Source organism: Protopterus annectens, chromosome 3.part0 (assembly GCF_019279795.1).
Source record: "Protopterus annectens isolate FY-2018-M chromosome 3.part0, PAN1.0, whole genome shotgun sequence".
Lineage (NCBI taxonomy): Eukaryota > Metazoa > Chordata > Ceratodontiformes > Protopteridae > Protopterus > Protopterus annectens.
In genome coordinates this window covers 1,553,854,842-1,553,872,658 of record NC_056731.1, presented here as the reverse complement: position 1 = coordinate 1,553,872,658, position 17,817 = coordinate 1,553,854,842, and the positions used below count along the sequence as shown (strand labels likewise).

Below are 17,817 nucleotides of genomic sequence, written 5' to 3'. Positions count from 1 at the left end.
AACATGGAAAAGGAATTAACCCTTCTTTTATGCCTAAAGTAATATCCAAGTTTACTTTAAGACAGGCTATCCATCTCCATGTTTTCTTTCCGGAGCATAAAAATGAAGTAGAAAAGATACTTCATACCTTGGATGTCCTCAGACAACTCGTATACTATCTTAACAGAACAAAATCTTTCAGAACTTCTAATCAGTCGTGTAGATCTTGGGAAGTTAAAAGGAAAAGGCAACCAGTGTCTAAACAGACTGTTTCCAAGTGGTTTTCTCTAGCTATTTCTTTGTGTTACACCCACGACAACAAAACTATTCCAGACAGGGTCAAGACCCATTCTGTCTGTGCCTTGGTGTACCCTGTGGCTTTTTGGAAAGGGCTGTATTCTAGAAGTATTTTACAAGCAGAAACTTGTTCCTCTGTACTTATTTTACAAAGCACTATTAACTAGATTTGTTCGTCACATCTAGGACAGGCTCTACTATGACCATTTTCCATGGGCTCCTGCATCCATATCCTTCCTGTATCCATTCTTCCTATGTTGTGGTAATCTACCCCAATATCTTAGGCTGCTGCAGCAGTAATCATAATGACCAACATCATACAATTGTGTTCATAAGCTTACCATAACAGTAGATGTTTGAACGAACACAGCTGCAGTTGCAGCTCACTCTCCCTCCCCTTTTATTTTTGTATACTTTTATGCCAGGGTGTGGACATTCCTTTTTCCCAGCAATGTACTTTGATGGCTATGGTCTCCCCCTTTCTGTTGGCAAGAGAGCTCTGGTGGGCTGAGCACTCAAGCCCTGTCTTTTAGACAGCTCAGCTTGAGCTGCCTAATGGTTTGAGTGCATGAAAGGTACTCTGATGCTTTGGAGTGCTACTGCAGTAGTGATCATTCAAACAGCTTACTTACACAACTGTATTTTGTGTAAAATGCTTAATCAGAAGACAAAACAAATAGTAGTATACTATAGAAAGCAGAGATGATTAGTGATTAGCATAGAGAACAAACAGGAATTACTGCAGTGTGAGAGGAAGGGAGAAGAAATGAGACAGAAAGAGGACAGAACTTGACATGCAAAGTAACTTTTCAGAATCAATAAGGTACAGAATATTAATGCCTAGAAATATGACCCATGAATTAAAGCTTAAAGAGGAAAAAAAATAAGCATTCACGAGGAGAGTGGTACCTGGGACAGCATCCCCAAATGGTTAACAATTGTAAAAGTCTACATTCATGTGAAAATTTATAAACAATCCATGGAAAACCTAACGAAGAAAAGTGAAAGAATTATGCTGCATATGGACTATAATCTGCAGCATGTATCGCAGATAGAAAAACAGTAGGCACTATTGACTAGATGGCACATGGTCTCTAACTGCTATCAAATTGCAAGCATTTATTTGTACAATCCAGACACTGCTTTACTGATTTATTTAATTGTTTGTTCATTTATTTTTAGCTACATCACTTTATTAAATCTGGGCATTTTGTGAATTCTGCTGGAAGGGAGGTATATTTTGATGCTAGTGGTGACCCACCTCCTGTATATGATCTCCTGAATTGGCAGATATTTAAAGATGGAAGCAGCAATAATGTGAAAGTTGGAAGTTTTGAATCGCACAAGCCTCATGGTCAGCAACTCACAATCAACAGTAGTACCATCTTCTGGTATGACAGGAAACAACAGGTAAGCATTCTGTTTTTGTAACAAACCTACTACAACCTTCGACTGCAGCCATGTCTTTATACTACGAGAGTTTGCAGAGAGGTAGGTTGATTGATTAAATCTTCCTTATGATTACACTACATGCCATCACCATTACTGAAAGGATGTTATCTCTCCCTGAAGCTGTTTGTTAAAGACAGCATTTATGGTATCTATTAGCCAAGGCACTGTCAATATCATTTTAAGTCTTTGACTTTGGATATTTTACTCTGCAGTTTCATATCTGGCTTATTAAAAGTTTTTAGCATTTGTATGTACTGTCTGTAAGTTTTATCTTACAAGCTGTTGTTTTTGTTCACCTCACACATAAGTACTTCTGAATGTCCCTAAAACCAAACAACTGAATAAAATGCTGACTGTAATGGAACTATTTAGGTTATCTGCCACTTGTTTGCTTCTTTTCGGCTTGTATTGCTATCAACAGAGGTAAAAAAAAACTAGTAAGCACTTTCTTTTTTTTTTTACATCTGCCCATTGTAAGTTGCAACATATTATCAGTTTCTGCTTTGCTGTACATTTGATTCACTGCCTTAGACCTACAGAATGTATGATTGATATTCATTGCCTTAGACATATGGAATGTCTGATTGTGATTCATAGCCCTAGACTTTATGAATATTACACATACTGTGAAATACCTTTGTATACATTTATAAGCAAATATATTTGAAAGAAAGCATTTGAAGTTTGATTGCAGTTGTCAATGAATGGTAAAACTAATATATATATATATGTATATATATATATATATATATATATATATATATATATATATATATAGGATCACTACGGAATACAGAAATTCCACAATCCTGAGGATCAGATTCTCGAGATTGCGGAATCTCGAATGTAGTGAATGGGGATTGCCTTACAGAGCAGAACCATACCTCTCAACCTGGAAACATCAAAAATCTGGACAAGGCCCATGAAAAATAGGTACAAATCTGTATGCTGATTAACATCTAATTTGCATACATAACTATGTAACCCCACCCACTCCAATGGAATTGTGGGATACCAATTTTCGAATGCAAATTGAAGAACAGACAACCAAAACATGGCACCAGAGTCCCCCTGCAGCCATTCCAGTGTCCTGTTACCTGGCTATTTTTCCCCATTTACCATAAACACTAATGTATGCATACTGCTTTACTTCTACAATTATTTGAATTTTATTTTTACATTTTACAGCACAACAATGCAGAAACACTAAAAGACATCATCTGGTAAACAAAGCAATACTGTCTCACAATGAAAATAGGCTTGACATTAAACTTTGCCCTTGAAGCTCACATTCATTGAAACAGCATTGAAACCCACACCACATCCAAAGAAAATGCATCTGGCCAGTGGTGGATAAAGATTACCTTTGGGCTGTTTTCAAATCATTGGCCCGTTGCACACAAAACAAGAAACATACATGTGTTCTTTTCTTTATACACCTTCCTGACTTTATTAAATTATATTCCTTGTATAATACAACACATATGTTAGAGCGCATTTTAAATTTATTGTTTGAACATTTTACCAGTAATCTGTACTGTAGGCAATGAAACAAAACACATGAACCAATAATGACAAAACTGCCCAATTCAGAACTTTTCCATCATAAAAGTCTGCTTCCACACCCACACTCTAAATAGAATGACAGTAGTGTTAAGCCATAGGCATCTTGCACAGCGTCTCGCACTTATTTTCAATTTCATTTTTTTTTTTGGGAGGGGGGGAGGACAAAAGGTCAAAAACCAGGGACACATTTTAAACATTGCTTGTATAATTTTGTAAAGTTGCTAGAATAAAAGGTTGTGCTACTATCATGCATTTCACTGGCAGGTTTTGAACCCAAGACTCTATGCACTACATTCAGAACAACATACCACTATCCCACAACAGCAGCTGCCTGAGAAATAGGAAGACTGAAACTTAATAGCCATCATTTAGTGAATTCATTTCTCACTTCTCAACATAGCTCTTAACCTCAACACAAAAAACATGGACAAACAACAAAGCCAATAATGGGGGAATACAAATTCAGTTCTCACTTCTCACTCACCAACTTTTAGCACAAAAACAATAATAGGGGAATACAAATTGTGTGCGCACTTCTTATCATAGCTCTAAACTCTTAGCACAAAAAAAGATGTTCTTACTTCTCATCATAGCTCTCTCAACTCTTAGTACAAAAAAAAATCTGGACAAAGCTCAGAACATAACTTCCAACTGTTAGAGAAAAAAATTTTCTCACTTCTCATCATAACTCTCAACTCACTCAAAAATGGTGGTGGCTAGGGATAGTACGTTCTTTTTACCCTGTACTAAAGGTACAGGGTTTGAGCCTGAATACCTCTAGCCACCAAGTGTATTATATGGGGGCATTTCCTCACACACACACACAATGTCTGTATTAGAGGATATCATGTTGGTGAAACTTACTATCTAGCTATATTCAGTAAGTTGCACATTTTAAGGTCTTAACAGTAGCCAACTCCCCAAGCCTCTATCATGTCAAAGATTATGTGGGAAGTACCAAAAGAAAGAAAACAAGAAATTTCAAAAGTCAAGACTGGTATTTTGTGAAACAGTGTATAGGGAAAAAAATCTGTGAAAGTGCTATTTAAACTTCATTTCCTTCATATGTTGTACACTTAGGGCTTATTTAAAGGGAAGAAAAAAAATGCACCTAGAAAAAAAAAAATAACAGTATGGAACTGTTCCCTTTTAGTTTGGTTTCATATTTATACAACTCGTTTACTTCTTCGCAGCTGCTTTCTAGTGGGGAAATAATTTTACAGAAGTTATTTCTGCAAAACACATTAAAAAGAGGAACAGAGCTTGATTTGCACAAGTACAGGTTGTCACAGCTGCAGAAGACAGTGGAGTAAGTCAGCACGCATCCTCCAAATAACTTTTGTGGGACAAATACATGGTGCTGAGATTTCTGAATACCATGAAGCTTAGGGAAATAAGAACAAATCATTTAAGTTAATTAACTTCAACTTAAGTGTTTGAAACCAAGGCAACCAAAACTAGAAATTCCAAAATGATAACCAATAAACCAGAAAATGTGGACAAATGAAAGTCCAAATGACTACACAGAAATCCAAACTACAGAAACTGTTTAAAGATCAGATAAGATGAATTCAAGATGTCTTCACAAGATTAAAGGCTGTGTTTCTGTTACTCAATCAGAATAAATGAAGAACTGTTTCAAAAGCAAGATGTTAATCTTAACCTGAAGACAAATAACAGTTCAGAAAGCAAAACTTTCCTGAAGAACAGTACTGCTATAGCACACACACACACACACACACACACACACACACACACACACACACTAGTAGTGTAGTTATTCCTTACCCTGAGTCCTCTGTTGCTGCCCGGCTCGGCCCTCTTCTGTTCCCCATGTTGCTGCCATCAATCCCAGCTCCATTTCATTCATTCGTGGCTGCCATCAATCCCAATCCCAGCTCCGTTTCAGCGCTGCAGCTGCCATCAATCCCAATCCCGGCTCCGTTTCAGTGCTCGGCCAGCCAGCTTGCAATTCCCGCCGTTAACTTAACCGCCAGCTTTCCAGCCGGAAATGATGATGCGAGCTCCTTGAGGTCAATTCCGACTGGCTGGTAGCCTGACGGCACTGACGTCATTGTGCACGTGATGACATCAGCTCCAACAGCGCGAAAATTTTAAAAAAGCGAAAGAAAAATCGGAAATGAAGGGGTGCCACTCGGGATCATGGCACCCCTTCATTTGGACCCCAAAACTTGGTAAAAACCGAGTAATTCGGAACGGTTGGGAGGTCTGAGCGGAACGGGAACTTTATGGTTCACTCCACTGTAGTGCAATCTTGGAGTTGGTATATTTAAGTTTCAGGGGGTGTGGGGGGTGCATGGGGGCTTGCCCCCCTGCATATACATTAGAATAGTTTGTTGTATGTTTTACTTTTTTTTTTGAGATTCTGCAATCTCGTCAGAGTATTGGATGGATATGTTTGCTTGGATGGTTAGAATATTCAAGCAAGGAGTGCTAGACTCCATGGGGGGGGGGGGTAAAAGGGATTTTAAAAGCAAATTTTTAATGATAATTATATGTGTAGCTTTTTTTAAGTGTCCACAACAGTAACTATTTTGTCTAATCAAACCTTCAAAAATTAATGTTCACATGATGGTTACTAATCAGTTCTTTACTAACAGAGTGTCATTATGTATGAGAAGTATATATATATATATATATATATATATATATATATATATATATATATATATACTTTTGATCAGTAGAACAAATGGCATTTGTTAACTGTATTCCCATAAATGTCAATGGATTAAATAAAGGATGCAAGAGGGGTAGCTTAAACAGATATATGAAGTTGTTTAATTCTCAATTTATTTTTTTACAAGAAACATACTTATTAACAGAACACATAGGCAGGCTAAATACTAACAACTACACTATATTATCCAGTTCACAATATAATCAAAAAGGGTGGTGGTTGATATATTATGAAGAAATTCACTGCCTATGCCTATGGTTATAACTTTTTCAGATGATATAAGAATGTCATTTGGTCTTGATAAATGTGCAAAAGGAACTTTTAAAGCAGGAAAACTGCAGCACCAAGAAAACACCAGTTTGGGACAGGAGTGTGATATAAAACAACTTGAACAAGAGAGAGTGTATAAATATTTGGGAAATGATGAAGGGTCAACAATAAAGCATAAACAAATGCAAATAAAACTTCGTAAGGAATATTTTAGAAGACTAAAATTAATACTGAAAACAGCGTTGATATCTAGTAAAGTCCAAGCTATAAACCAATTTGCTCTTCCTGTCCTAACTTACAGTTTTGGAGTGACTGACTAGCCCCAAAAGGTGTTGGATAGATTAGGCAGGAAAACAAGAAGGATGCTTCATGCTCACCAAATGATTTATAAAAATCAGTGCATACCAAGACTATGTATTTCCCATTCTGAAGGAAGCCACCTCAAAATTGATTATATGTATAGATCTGTAGCTGTAAGACTGTATACATATCTGCTGACCTCACAAGACCCAAACTTACTGAAAGTTTTTAAACATGAGGAGAATAACCCCGGGATTCATGAAGCTCGGCGCAAGGCCGGCGTAAGGCCTGCGCCGGCGGTGCATGGAATATCCGGCGCAGTAGCGCCATATACATAATAATGAGAGTGCACCGGAATCACAGACACGTGCGTAGTGTACGTGAGCGAGCCCAGGTAGGATGCGTCTGGAGGCGTGTCTAAGCCAGCATGAGGTGAGCAACCTAATGTGCTGACAGCCATGGTCCGCCCACAATAGTAATGGCAGCAGCCAGGTCCTGTGCAGAATGAAACGCATGTACAGTATGCAACATAGTCCCCGTCCCAAATTAATGGAGAAGCAAATAGAAGCCACGAAGGCATAAGTGTACCCGCCCAAGGAGTAAAGGATACGATAAGACCGCTGCTCGTCCCGCAATGCACTGTCAGTGTTTACACTCAGAGAAGGTGTACAGTCAAGCATGTCAGCCGCACCGACATAGGAGCAGCGACTAAGGTCACCACCTGTCCCACTTTGGTTGGGGCAGTCACCCATGGACAGTTGTGTCCCGAAAAACGATAGAAATGGCTGACGTGCTACGATTGTAGGACACAATGATATCCCGTATTTAATGTAATGGTAGCATGAATTGGTTATTTCTGTAACAGAAATACCTAAATGACACAAAAACAGAATAAGCAAGGAAATTGCCACAATAATAAGCATATTATTTAGGCAAGCAAGTGCATTTCCATGCTATATAGTGACCGCTTGTATGTGTCGGCCTGTAAAGTCAGATGTGAGTCCCGGAAATATCCCAGATCGGAAAATGGAAAAGGTGGAAACCCCAGTAGCGACATGGGCATGGTCACCAGGGTTACCTGCTGTCCCAATGTGCCATGGACAGTCCCTGATTGGACAGTCGTGTCCCTGCAACAATCGTAAAATGGAAAATGACCTCCGATCCCCTGCCACGCAAATTCCCGCAATATACATGTAAATAGTAGCATAAAACATATACATTACGATATGGAACACAGACATGGCATAAGAAAATAAATAAGGAACCCAAACGCTTACAGAATAAGCTCATAGTATGGCAAACAAGTGAAGTTCTGTCAACTGCACTAGCCCTGAGTATGTGTAGTCCTGCAAATTTCGAAGTGCCCACATAACATGCCCCACTATGGGCATTGGAAAAGGTGCCAACCATAATGGTCACAAGCAGTAGTGACAGTACATAGCCGGGTAGCTGTGCTGACATAACAACAGTAAGGAAGCAAGATACCTCAAACACAGGCAAACATGTGCATAGCAACATATCCCAGACCCAGCAACGTTCTGTTGCATACACTGGATGGTGTATGATGAAGTGTAATATCCAGAAGCAGAACCCATGCATTCGGATGTACCACACAATAGCCTCATTGTACATGTCAGTCACACCCATGTATACCCCTGCACCCAAACCTGCTAGCATCCGTGTGCAGCTATACAACCACACACAATGTGCATACCTGAACTGTGTTAAGATGTTTGTGTTAGGCAATGCCACGCTGGCAAATACGCACTCCACATGTCCCCAACCCTCCGCAGGTACAGATATGTAAATGGCTGCATGTGAATGTGTCAGCAGAATGTGTTCAACCCGCATGTAGTATGTACCCGTCCAAACCATCTAGGTTTGCATACGACACGGTGCACATAACTGTACACATGTGGACAAGTCGGGTCGTTGGACCACCGCATCGATGATTATCTTTGCTGTGAAGTCGATCACATATAGCGGAACAGGTGCCTAACAAACAGGACATCCTAACAGGGTGCTACAGGCAAAGAAGGGGAAACTGGGACATCACATGTGGACATTAGCGTAGCTGGACGGACAAATACACACGGTCAAGGTAAAGGACGGAACAACATGCATATGGCCGGATGGATGTTGTTCGTAAAATATATAGAAACACATATGAAGTTCCAGTTTACACTCAAAATACTATATAATGTATTGAATTGTACCGCATAATATGGCAGTAGAACTAAGCCTGCATGTAATTGGTGAAGCTAAGCTGTACTGTGATGGAATTCTGAACCTGGCAGTAAGCAGTACAGCAGGCTCATGTCTGTCATCATTAATTATTTGCTGGGTTACAGAACAATAAATGTATGTACATGCATAACAGCACTCCTTCCCCAGAGGAGGATGGCCTTGTGAGCTCTATCGAAGATAGCAGTACAACTCCCTACCAGAGAGACAAAGCAACGATAAGAAATTAACTGTCCACTGTATCGTAACAGTCTAGGGTCCTTGAAACAGCTACAATCACAAAAGGATACTGTAATGTACAAGGTGCCTTGCAAGGCTGTGTTATTCCCATGAGAAAACAAGTTAAGAGCACGACCCCAGCACCCACGTATGTATAGACTATTGCGGACCATAGTGATGGAAATGCCCTGTGACCGACCACGACAGTAAGGTGGGCAAAAGCTGATTGTAAACACTATATAAAGAAACTGCTTACTGTATAGAGTCAGACAAAACTCACATACTTGGACTGTATATTATTTAGCCTGCCTGTGTACACTACTAAAACTTTCTGAACCCGAGCCTCCTGTGTTATCGGCTGTCACTTAGAAAAGCCTACTGATAACTACAGTCTGGTTTTAACAACTTATTTCACATTGTGATCCTTGTAATCCGGAATTCCCTTGGTAAGCTACAGGTCAGAGTGCATGGCTGGTTAGACATGTACGCTGGAGAATATGCAGAAATGGTTCTTCTTGAATGAAAAGACCTCCGACTGAATTGTTGTGTGTAAAGAGGCTGTTTACTGTCTGATCTGTGGCTGAAAAGCGGAAAACTGGATCCCAAGAAGAAAACGTGCAGCCTTAAACAGGAGGCCCAGGTAAGGAGTGTCTGCCTTTTAGTGTCTATTGTAGATCAGGGACCAGACTACATTGTGTTTCTGTTAACAGTAGTGATATCGGGTCAAGACCTACCCACATACTGTTAAATCTGAACATAGGTCAGGGGAACACACAGCAGAGTAAATAGTGATTATAGACACTACAGTGGATACAGGGAAGGAGACACACGTGTTATGACAGAAGGGTACGTAGCAGTCGTGGTGAGGATAATGGGGATTATTGAAGCAACAGATCATGTGATCCGTTTGACGGGTGACGTGAAGAATATGCAATCGCAGAGAGCACATAATGTGAGTTACGCAGCAAAATGGGCTAATAAATATGACATTGATGGTATATTAGGCAACATATCGTTACTGAAACATTGTAATCCCTGAAAATTTGATGCATATGTTCCAAGGTAAACACCTGTTCCACCCTGAGAGGGATATGCCCTCTCTGGCCAGCCGTGTCCTGTAAATAAACCGAACAAATGTCCTGATATCTCAGGACAAACATTTCCCAGATATATATCAAAATGGTAGCATAAAACAGTAAATTTGTATGTGGAACAGCAAAATATAATAATAAACAGAATAAGCAACTGAAATGCTACAACAATTGTTCGCTCTCCTGGCAAAACGTGAATACCTGTCGTATGTACTGGCCGTGGGTATGCATTTCCAGGCAAATTACACGTTCCGAACACTAATGTCCCACATTGTGCATTGGAAAAGGTGGCAGCCCTAAGATGTGCAGGCGACAAAACAGCGACAATTGGGTATCCGCTATGCACATCGGTGGACTGAGGTAGTGTAATCAAGGGAATAGAACACTACAAATGGCTAAGCATCATACATACACAGAGAAGATCATAATACAGTAGTACCGATCGCCCCCCCCCCCACAACACCCTACCACCGCAGATACCACATGCAGGATATTAAGCGGGAGGGCAGGCTAGTCCCCACACGCTATCCTGTGGCAACAGAGGTAGCACAACGAACAAATGTAATAGAAGCTATTGAAACCACATCCCGAACACGTAACATACCTAGGGACACCCGAGTAAGAACACAGTACTAAAACAGAGTGAGGATATCTGTCAATTAATTGAAGTACCGAACCATCAGGCAGGACAGGAAGGCCAGGACCCAACCCCCGTAGCGCATAGACCGTGGACACCAGAAGATATCTGCAAAGTCATAGAGGGAATTCCCCATCCACAAAGTAATCGCTATTCACCATGCAATACCCCTGTATCTCCTGATCTGAAACCAAAAGGGAATGGCGGATGGTACAGTATGTATAAGCTGTAAATCATGTAAGAATACGTAGGGTAGCGTTGGTGCCAGACCCACACACTATATTCAATGCTATGAACATGCCACAGAAGTATCTTACCGTGGTACATATAAGCTATGCTTACTTTGCAATACCTATACATCCACATAGTCCGTATTGCTTTGCTTGTACAGTCAGGGTGACAGATACAGCCATACCCGCTATCGCGGGCTACTGTGAAAGTACAACGATATTCTCACAGGGATGGCCAGCTACATTCCGTGTCAACTCCACCCGGGCCAGTCAAGCTCCACTTTAATTGATGATATTCTGCTTGCGGCCCCTACCCAGCAGCAATGTAAGGAAGATACAATAGCATTAATGAGATTATCAGCAGAACAGGGACATAAAGTAAGCAAGCATAAATTGCAACTACAGAGAATACAGGTCAATTACCAAGTAGGGTAGAACATCACATGACGATAGGAAGGTAGCAATATAATAAGCACCCAAGCCAACTAACAAGAAGGGAATGATGTCGTGTCTGGCCCGACTAACACATGTTAAATCTGGATACCAAACAATGCTGTGGAATCCGCTGTATTGTTTGCCTTAACCTTTAATACACTTATGGCAGCACAACACATAGTACAACGGATTACAGTAGCAGAAACAGTGTTATGCAGACTAGAACGATTGATAGCCTCAACAGCTGTAGTAGGTCTCGTGAATAATCATAACACATGTTGTCAGACCGTAGATTGTAAGCGGAGATATATGACGCCAGTCTTGATGCAACAGCAGGGAAGTAAGCAACGCTAAATAGCTGACTACTCACTGCAGTTGGACACTGTGGCATGGTCAGTGCCACATTGTGTACAGGCAGTTGTTGTAGCACCCATGGCAGTACAGGCCCCGCCGTAATGTTACTACACCACCCTCTCACTGTGAGAATGTGTCATGCAGTTGCGATCAATCCGCTGCAAGAGAAGATAGAATTCCTGACTCGTGCTAGACATTTGTCATGTCTGACCATACCACTGAGTCAACCTCACATGGTGATTGAACGTTGTACAACATGAAACCTATCAACGCCACGCCTGACACCTGTGTATGGCACACCACACAGTTGCCTATACGATATGGATTAAATAACTACACACAGACATGATAACACTGGTATACCCTTAGATGATGCAGAGGTGACAGTTAATGTGTACGGATCATGTAGACAGAGTCCTACAGGAATGAATGAAGTAGTTTATGCAGTAGTTATTGATAATGACATTGTAGACGGCCAAACCCTGCAGCATAACGTGTCTGCTCAAGCAGCAGAATAGATAGCTTTAACACGTGCTTGTACTGTAGCGAAAGTGATGTGTGGACATATGTCCCAATAGTCATTCTGTTGTCTGTGCAGTGCATGTTTATGAGCAGCAGTGGAAGAATAGGGGAATGATAACATCCACCGCTAAATCGATTAATCATGCGCATACGAACCTGAATGCATTAGACTACATGCAGTTACCCACTGAAGTAGGTAATTGTAAATGTGCAGGGCATAGAAAGCAACAGGATAACAGTAGGAAAGTTGAGGCATGAGCTCATGCACCTGCAAAACAAGCAGCGTCACAGTTGGAAAGTGTCTGTGTGAATGAGGAATGACAAACCTCAGACTGTTTAGATGTAGAAACTGTACAAACAATGCAAACAGCAACTACGAAAGCAGAAAAGCCGACGTGGTTATGACGAGGAGCAATCCTTGGACACGGACTGCACATATCCACAGTGATAAAGCCAATATTAACGCCTAATATATTCAGATATGCGGCTTTGTGGAGCCATGGGTAGAGACATGTCTCAACAGGGGATGGTACATTTGGTTAACAGAATACCCCTCACTAACGGAATTACGAACCACACACAAAGCTCATCAGCAGCGTGTCACGCTTGCCGAGATATCATGCACAGGGAGTATTTAAACCGAAGGGAGTGAGTTTACCCACACCACCCTAACTGCTCCGCATTATTTGTATGGAATTCATACATCTGCATCAATGTGAAGGGAACAAATACTGTTTAGCGATTACACATATATATAATCAAAATGGGTAGAAGCATTCCCAACCAGTAATCCGGATGCAGCAGCAGTGGCAAAGGTGCCAGTAAAATTAAGTATCCCTAGATCTGGCATGCTGTAAAGAAGCTACAGTGACAATAGAACACATGTAGTTAACCAGACAATCACGCTACCTGGGGATTACTTCGATACCATGAATGTCAATTGCATGTACAACCCACACTCAGCATGACTGCTGCCGCCAGAGAATGGGATCCGGAGAAATAAGTAGAGGAGTTTGGTGGGTGACATCGAGACGAGTTACATGAGCTGTCTAGCTCTAGCATTGCTGAGCATGACAACACCTCCAAATGTAAAATGCTGCACCCACTCCGAAGTAGTATGTGGAATGGCATATCATGTGCCAGAGTGGAAAGCTGTCATGCCTGCAGAGCCGGAGGTCGATGACTCAGTAGTAGGTGACATGAGAGGATTGTTAACTAGTAACAGTGTTCTTCAGTTAAAGTCTGTTACAGATAAGAGCAAACGAAGACGGAAGCATAGCTGACACCAGTATCCTGTGTGTATGTCACTGTTATCCAAAGAACATTATTGCCAAGTGGACAGTGCGAATGTCTGTACCGGTACTGTTGGCAACGCCACCGCAGTAAAGTTTGCAGAGAGGTCGCCCTGGGTCCAGCTCACATTTCTCAAACTGGTAAAGGATATCAAGTCTGATTGACATCTTGTAGCTGATATACCAAAGAGCCCGAATCACCCGGCGAAGACTGTATAACAATACAAAGCAACCCCAAAGACATTTATGTTTGCTGTCCTAATGATTATACACCTATTAACCATGTTTGTGTTTACGTTACAATTTCCGGCACCTTACCTGCATATAACTACACGGATACAAATACTGATACGTGATGAACTGGCCACAGAGTGTCTTCCACACTTCAACAGATACCTAGGCATGATGCGTGTGCATATAGAGACTAGGAACACATGAAATTGCTGTGTTTGTACTGCCATACCTACATCATATGGAGGACTTCCGATGCATGTTGTCCCTCCGGGATAGATTGAGACTTGTGAATATCTACACTTTGATACAGGTTCTGTGAGATCACAGGACAACGTGGCAATGTACTTACCTGTTACACAAAAAGGAATTGTATGTTATCATAAACATGGTACAGTTTCAGTTGGTGGGAGTATTTGTAACATAACTGTGTCTTACGAATGTCATATAACAGCCAAAGATCACAGTACTACTTGTAGCACCATTCCTAATTTGTATTGAAACATCATGAGAACAATGTTGAAGGATGTGCAGAAACATCCTGAATTGTAAAACAGTCCTCTGTTCGAGACAGGAATTTGTTACATGCAGAGGTAACCCGCATCAGTAATAAAGTAGAATATAGTAATGTTGTTTGTGGGAAATAAGCATAGCAATGGTTACCTGGGAATTGGTGGGGCAGTTGTTATTTGGGTTATCTGGCTCCAGTCACATGACATACTGTACAATTGCCTGTGGGTGCGAAACGAACTATAACACATATAGCTGAAAGAACTGGGAACACAGTCGAGACACCTACTAAGCCAGTGGGTGAAATGGAAGCTGTTCTGACATGTCAGTCCTCTGCAAGAGATAAAGGAATACCGATTCATATGGACTTCAGTGACAGCGCCACAACATGGGCTGGAACACCCCCAGCTTCTGGAGTAGTGAAATCAACCAGGAACAGAGGAAGTTATCAAAACTGTCGGAGGAAGGATGAATGTGACTTCACGCCCTGAACATGTGACTGATGAACTGGATGCAATGAGAACTGTTGTGTCACAAAATGTAATAGTGCACGACTGCACCGTGGCGCTGAGAATTGGTACGCGCGCGCTTACTGAAGAAGATCGCTGTGTCCAACTACCACATGAAGAGACCAAAAGCAACGCCCACCTACAGGTAATATAGCAGGTGTCATCCATGGCGGAACCAGGCCCAAACCCACTGCCGAACCATTTCCACAAACCATTGGGTGGATGGGGTCAGTCATACTGAATATCATGATTGCCATTTGTGTTGTTCTGCTCATATTGGGAGCATGTGTCTAGTGCGGATACTGTGCATGTAAGTATTAGTCAGGACTCTGGCAACATACCTGTACCCGAGACTATGTATCAAGACCTGTAGTGGTATTTGTCAATAGAAAATGCAATCCTACTTGCAATGTACATCAAATTACTTGCCTAGTTAAACGCTCCACAGAGGAAGACGCCAGGGAATGAAATAATGTTGTATATGTCTCTGGATAGAGTAGAAGCAATCAAAGGAGGGAGAATGTTAGCAAAATACATATTTAAACATAATATGACGTGCAAATTTAGAAGCTAATAGTGTATAATGCATATTATTCTACCTGACAATATAGCAGTACAGCTTCTCATGCATGTAATTGCTTGTAGTGTAGCTGCAGTGTGATTGAACCCTAACCCTAGCAGTAACCAGTGCAGCAGGTGTATGTCAGTCAGCATTAGTCATCTGCTCGGTCAGAGAATAATACATGTATGTACAGGTATATCTGTCATCCCTCTACTGAGGAGGATAGGCTTGTGAGCTGTAACACAGAGTACAGCTGCTCAGCAGAGAGACACAGGAACCTAGTAGGACACGGAGTGAGGACTGAATATGAACAGTGTTGGAACCGTGTCAGAGCAGAACTTACCAAAGTACAGTCTAACTGAATATGTGGCTTGCAAGGTTGGGCTATCCTCATGGGAAAACATGTAATAAGCATTACCTGAGCACTGTTGTAGGAATACAATGTTCTGTACTCTAGCAATGTAAATGCCTTGTGACTGACAACATCATTAATGTGTGCAAAGGATGATAGTATACAGAATGCTCATACAGATGTAACATGTATAGAGTTGAACAAATGTCTAAACTTTGACTGCATACTCCTTTGCCTCCTGCTGCACAGCAATAAAATGTTATTAATCCCAGCTTCCTGTGTTAATGAGTGTCATGTTGAAAATACGAATGAGTGTTACAGTTTGATTTAAAAGACTTAATTGACAGATGTTTACGCTCTAGCATTGGAATAGGTCAAGACAAACATCACAATGTCCATGTGTACCACATACACACAGCCAGTAACACGCAGTAGTAGTGCATGAAGGCATACACGACTGTGGGAATAGTACAGGACATATGGCACGTGCCAAGTGCAGATGCATGACACAAACACCAGGATGGGTGTCCCTGCAAAGAGGAACATGTGCCAACTACACCTCCCACAGATGTACTGGCAATAAAAACACATGGCAAACACACAGACACACTACTGTCCAACACATGACTGCAACGGAGCCTGGTCAAACACCAACATGAAGCATGCACAAACAGGGACTTGAGTAATGTTTGCCTTAACACCCCCCCCATAGGCCAAAGAAGAATAGAATGGACATATGCATGTAATGCTGTGAAGGATGTGTGGTAGTCCTCAGTATCACAGTGTTAGGGACACAGATACACTGTCATCAACTGTGACATATGTGCAACGCACACAGCATACCTGCATGTAATACAGAGGACAATCATGTGCCACAGAAATATACAGTGGCGAAAGACTATAGTGGATAGACAATTGTACATGTGACAAACTATGAATATAGGTTCACACGGCCATAGGTACAGGGTAGGCCATCGTCCCAGGCCCAGCCATAATACTACACCATAGTTAGGATGACTTTGCCAACCTTCTGTGCCTCAGATGAAATACCCATGATATTGCTGTATCTCCGTCACGCAGTGATAATGATGTAATCCCTGGCCTATACCTGCAATTCTCCATCCAATGGACAACATAGCTGCGAACAAGGCTAGGAAGGATGTCTGTCTCACATGTACTGTGATGTAGATCCACAGCATAATGATTGTCTGGGTGATATATGTGTCACCCAAACACATCCCATGAATGACCGTGACAAGGTAAATGTCACCTGCCCTAGTGATTCTGAGGGATGCGGATACAGTAGGTGAAGCATACACATGACATATGGGTTGACATGGCCTTGTATGTCAGGCACAGGTCAACACCAAACAGCAGGTATGTGACATGATGTGGCAGGGGTCCTACATGTGGGGCAGCATTACACAAAATGGTGTCATCCTGCATCTGTACAACGATCAACCTATGTGGGCTTCCCAGCTGCTGTAGGTGTATGGTCAGACACAGTCTGAATGGGGCAACGTAGTAGATCATAGGTGTAACACGTAATGGGTACAAGGGAACAATGACCTAGCCTGATGTAGATGTGAATCCCTGCACCAACAGGTGGGCAATGTAGAAGACCCACACAACCACGATAGCAACGTGTGTGTGGAATGAATGGTGACCGTCCAACACTGTCCCCTGATTCCTGGTAAACACCCCTGTGCTGAGTGGACAGCCACCTATATGCTGGACAGGGGTGACCTAGTACTTCTCCACAGGTATGATGTTGCATGACGTTGCATTTAGCTGTGGGACATGTCCCTGACAGCAGATATGCATACCTGGGAGGCCCCTTCAAGGATATCTGTGTCAGATGTCTGACCCACTATGGCACCTGTTTTGCAGTCATCTACAAACACTGTTGCCCATAGCACCCTGTGTGTGCCTGTACCATGAAGATGTAGGTGTATGACAGGAGTGCACACATGGAAGGGCCCCATGGGACACCACTTCTGACAGGCAGTAGGTCTGATATGCTGCCAGCAACTATGACCGTGTGGGTTGTGTCACATAGACAGT

General features: G+C 41.7%; 1 protein-coding gene across 1 annotated transcript in view; it reads left to right on the top strand.

Moving 5' to 3' along the window:
- Positions 1 to 17,817, top strand: part of LOC122797116 (extracellular calcium-sensing receptor-like) — a 249,860-nt gene that overhangs the window by 82,443 nt on the left and 149,600 nt on the right. The window contains exon 4 of the mRNA XM_044065912.1: positions 1,459 to 1,686. Coding sequence (XP_043921847.1) covers positions 1,459 to 1,686 — 228 coding nt within the window. The remainder of the gene's footprint in view (positions 1 to 1,458; positions 1,687 to 17,817) is intronic.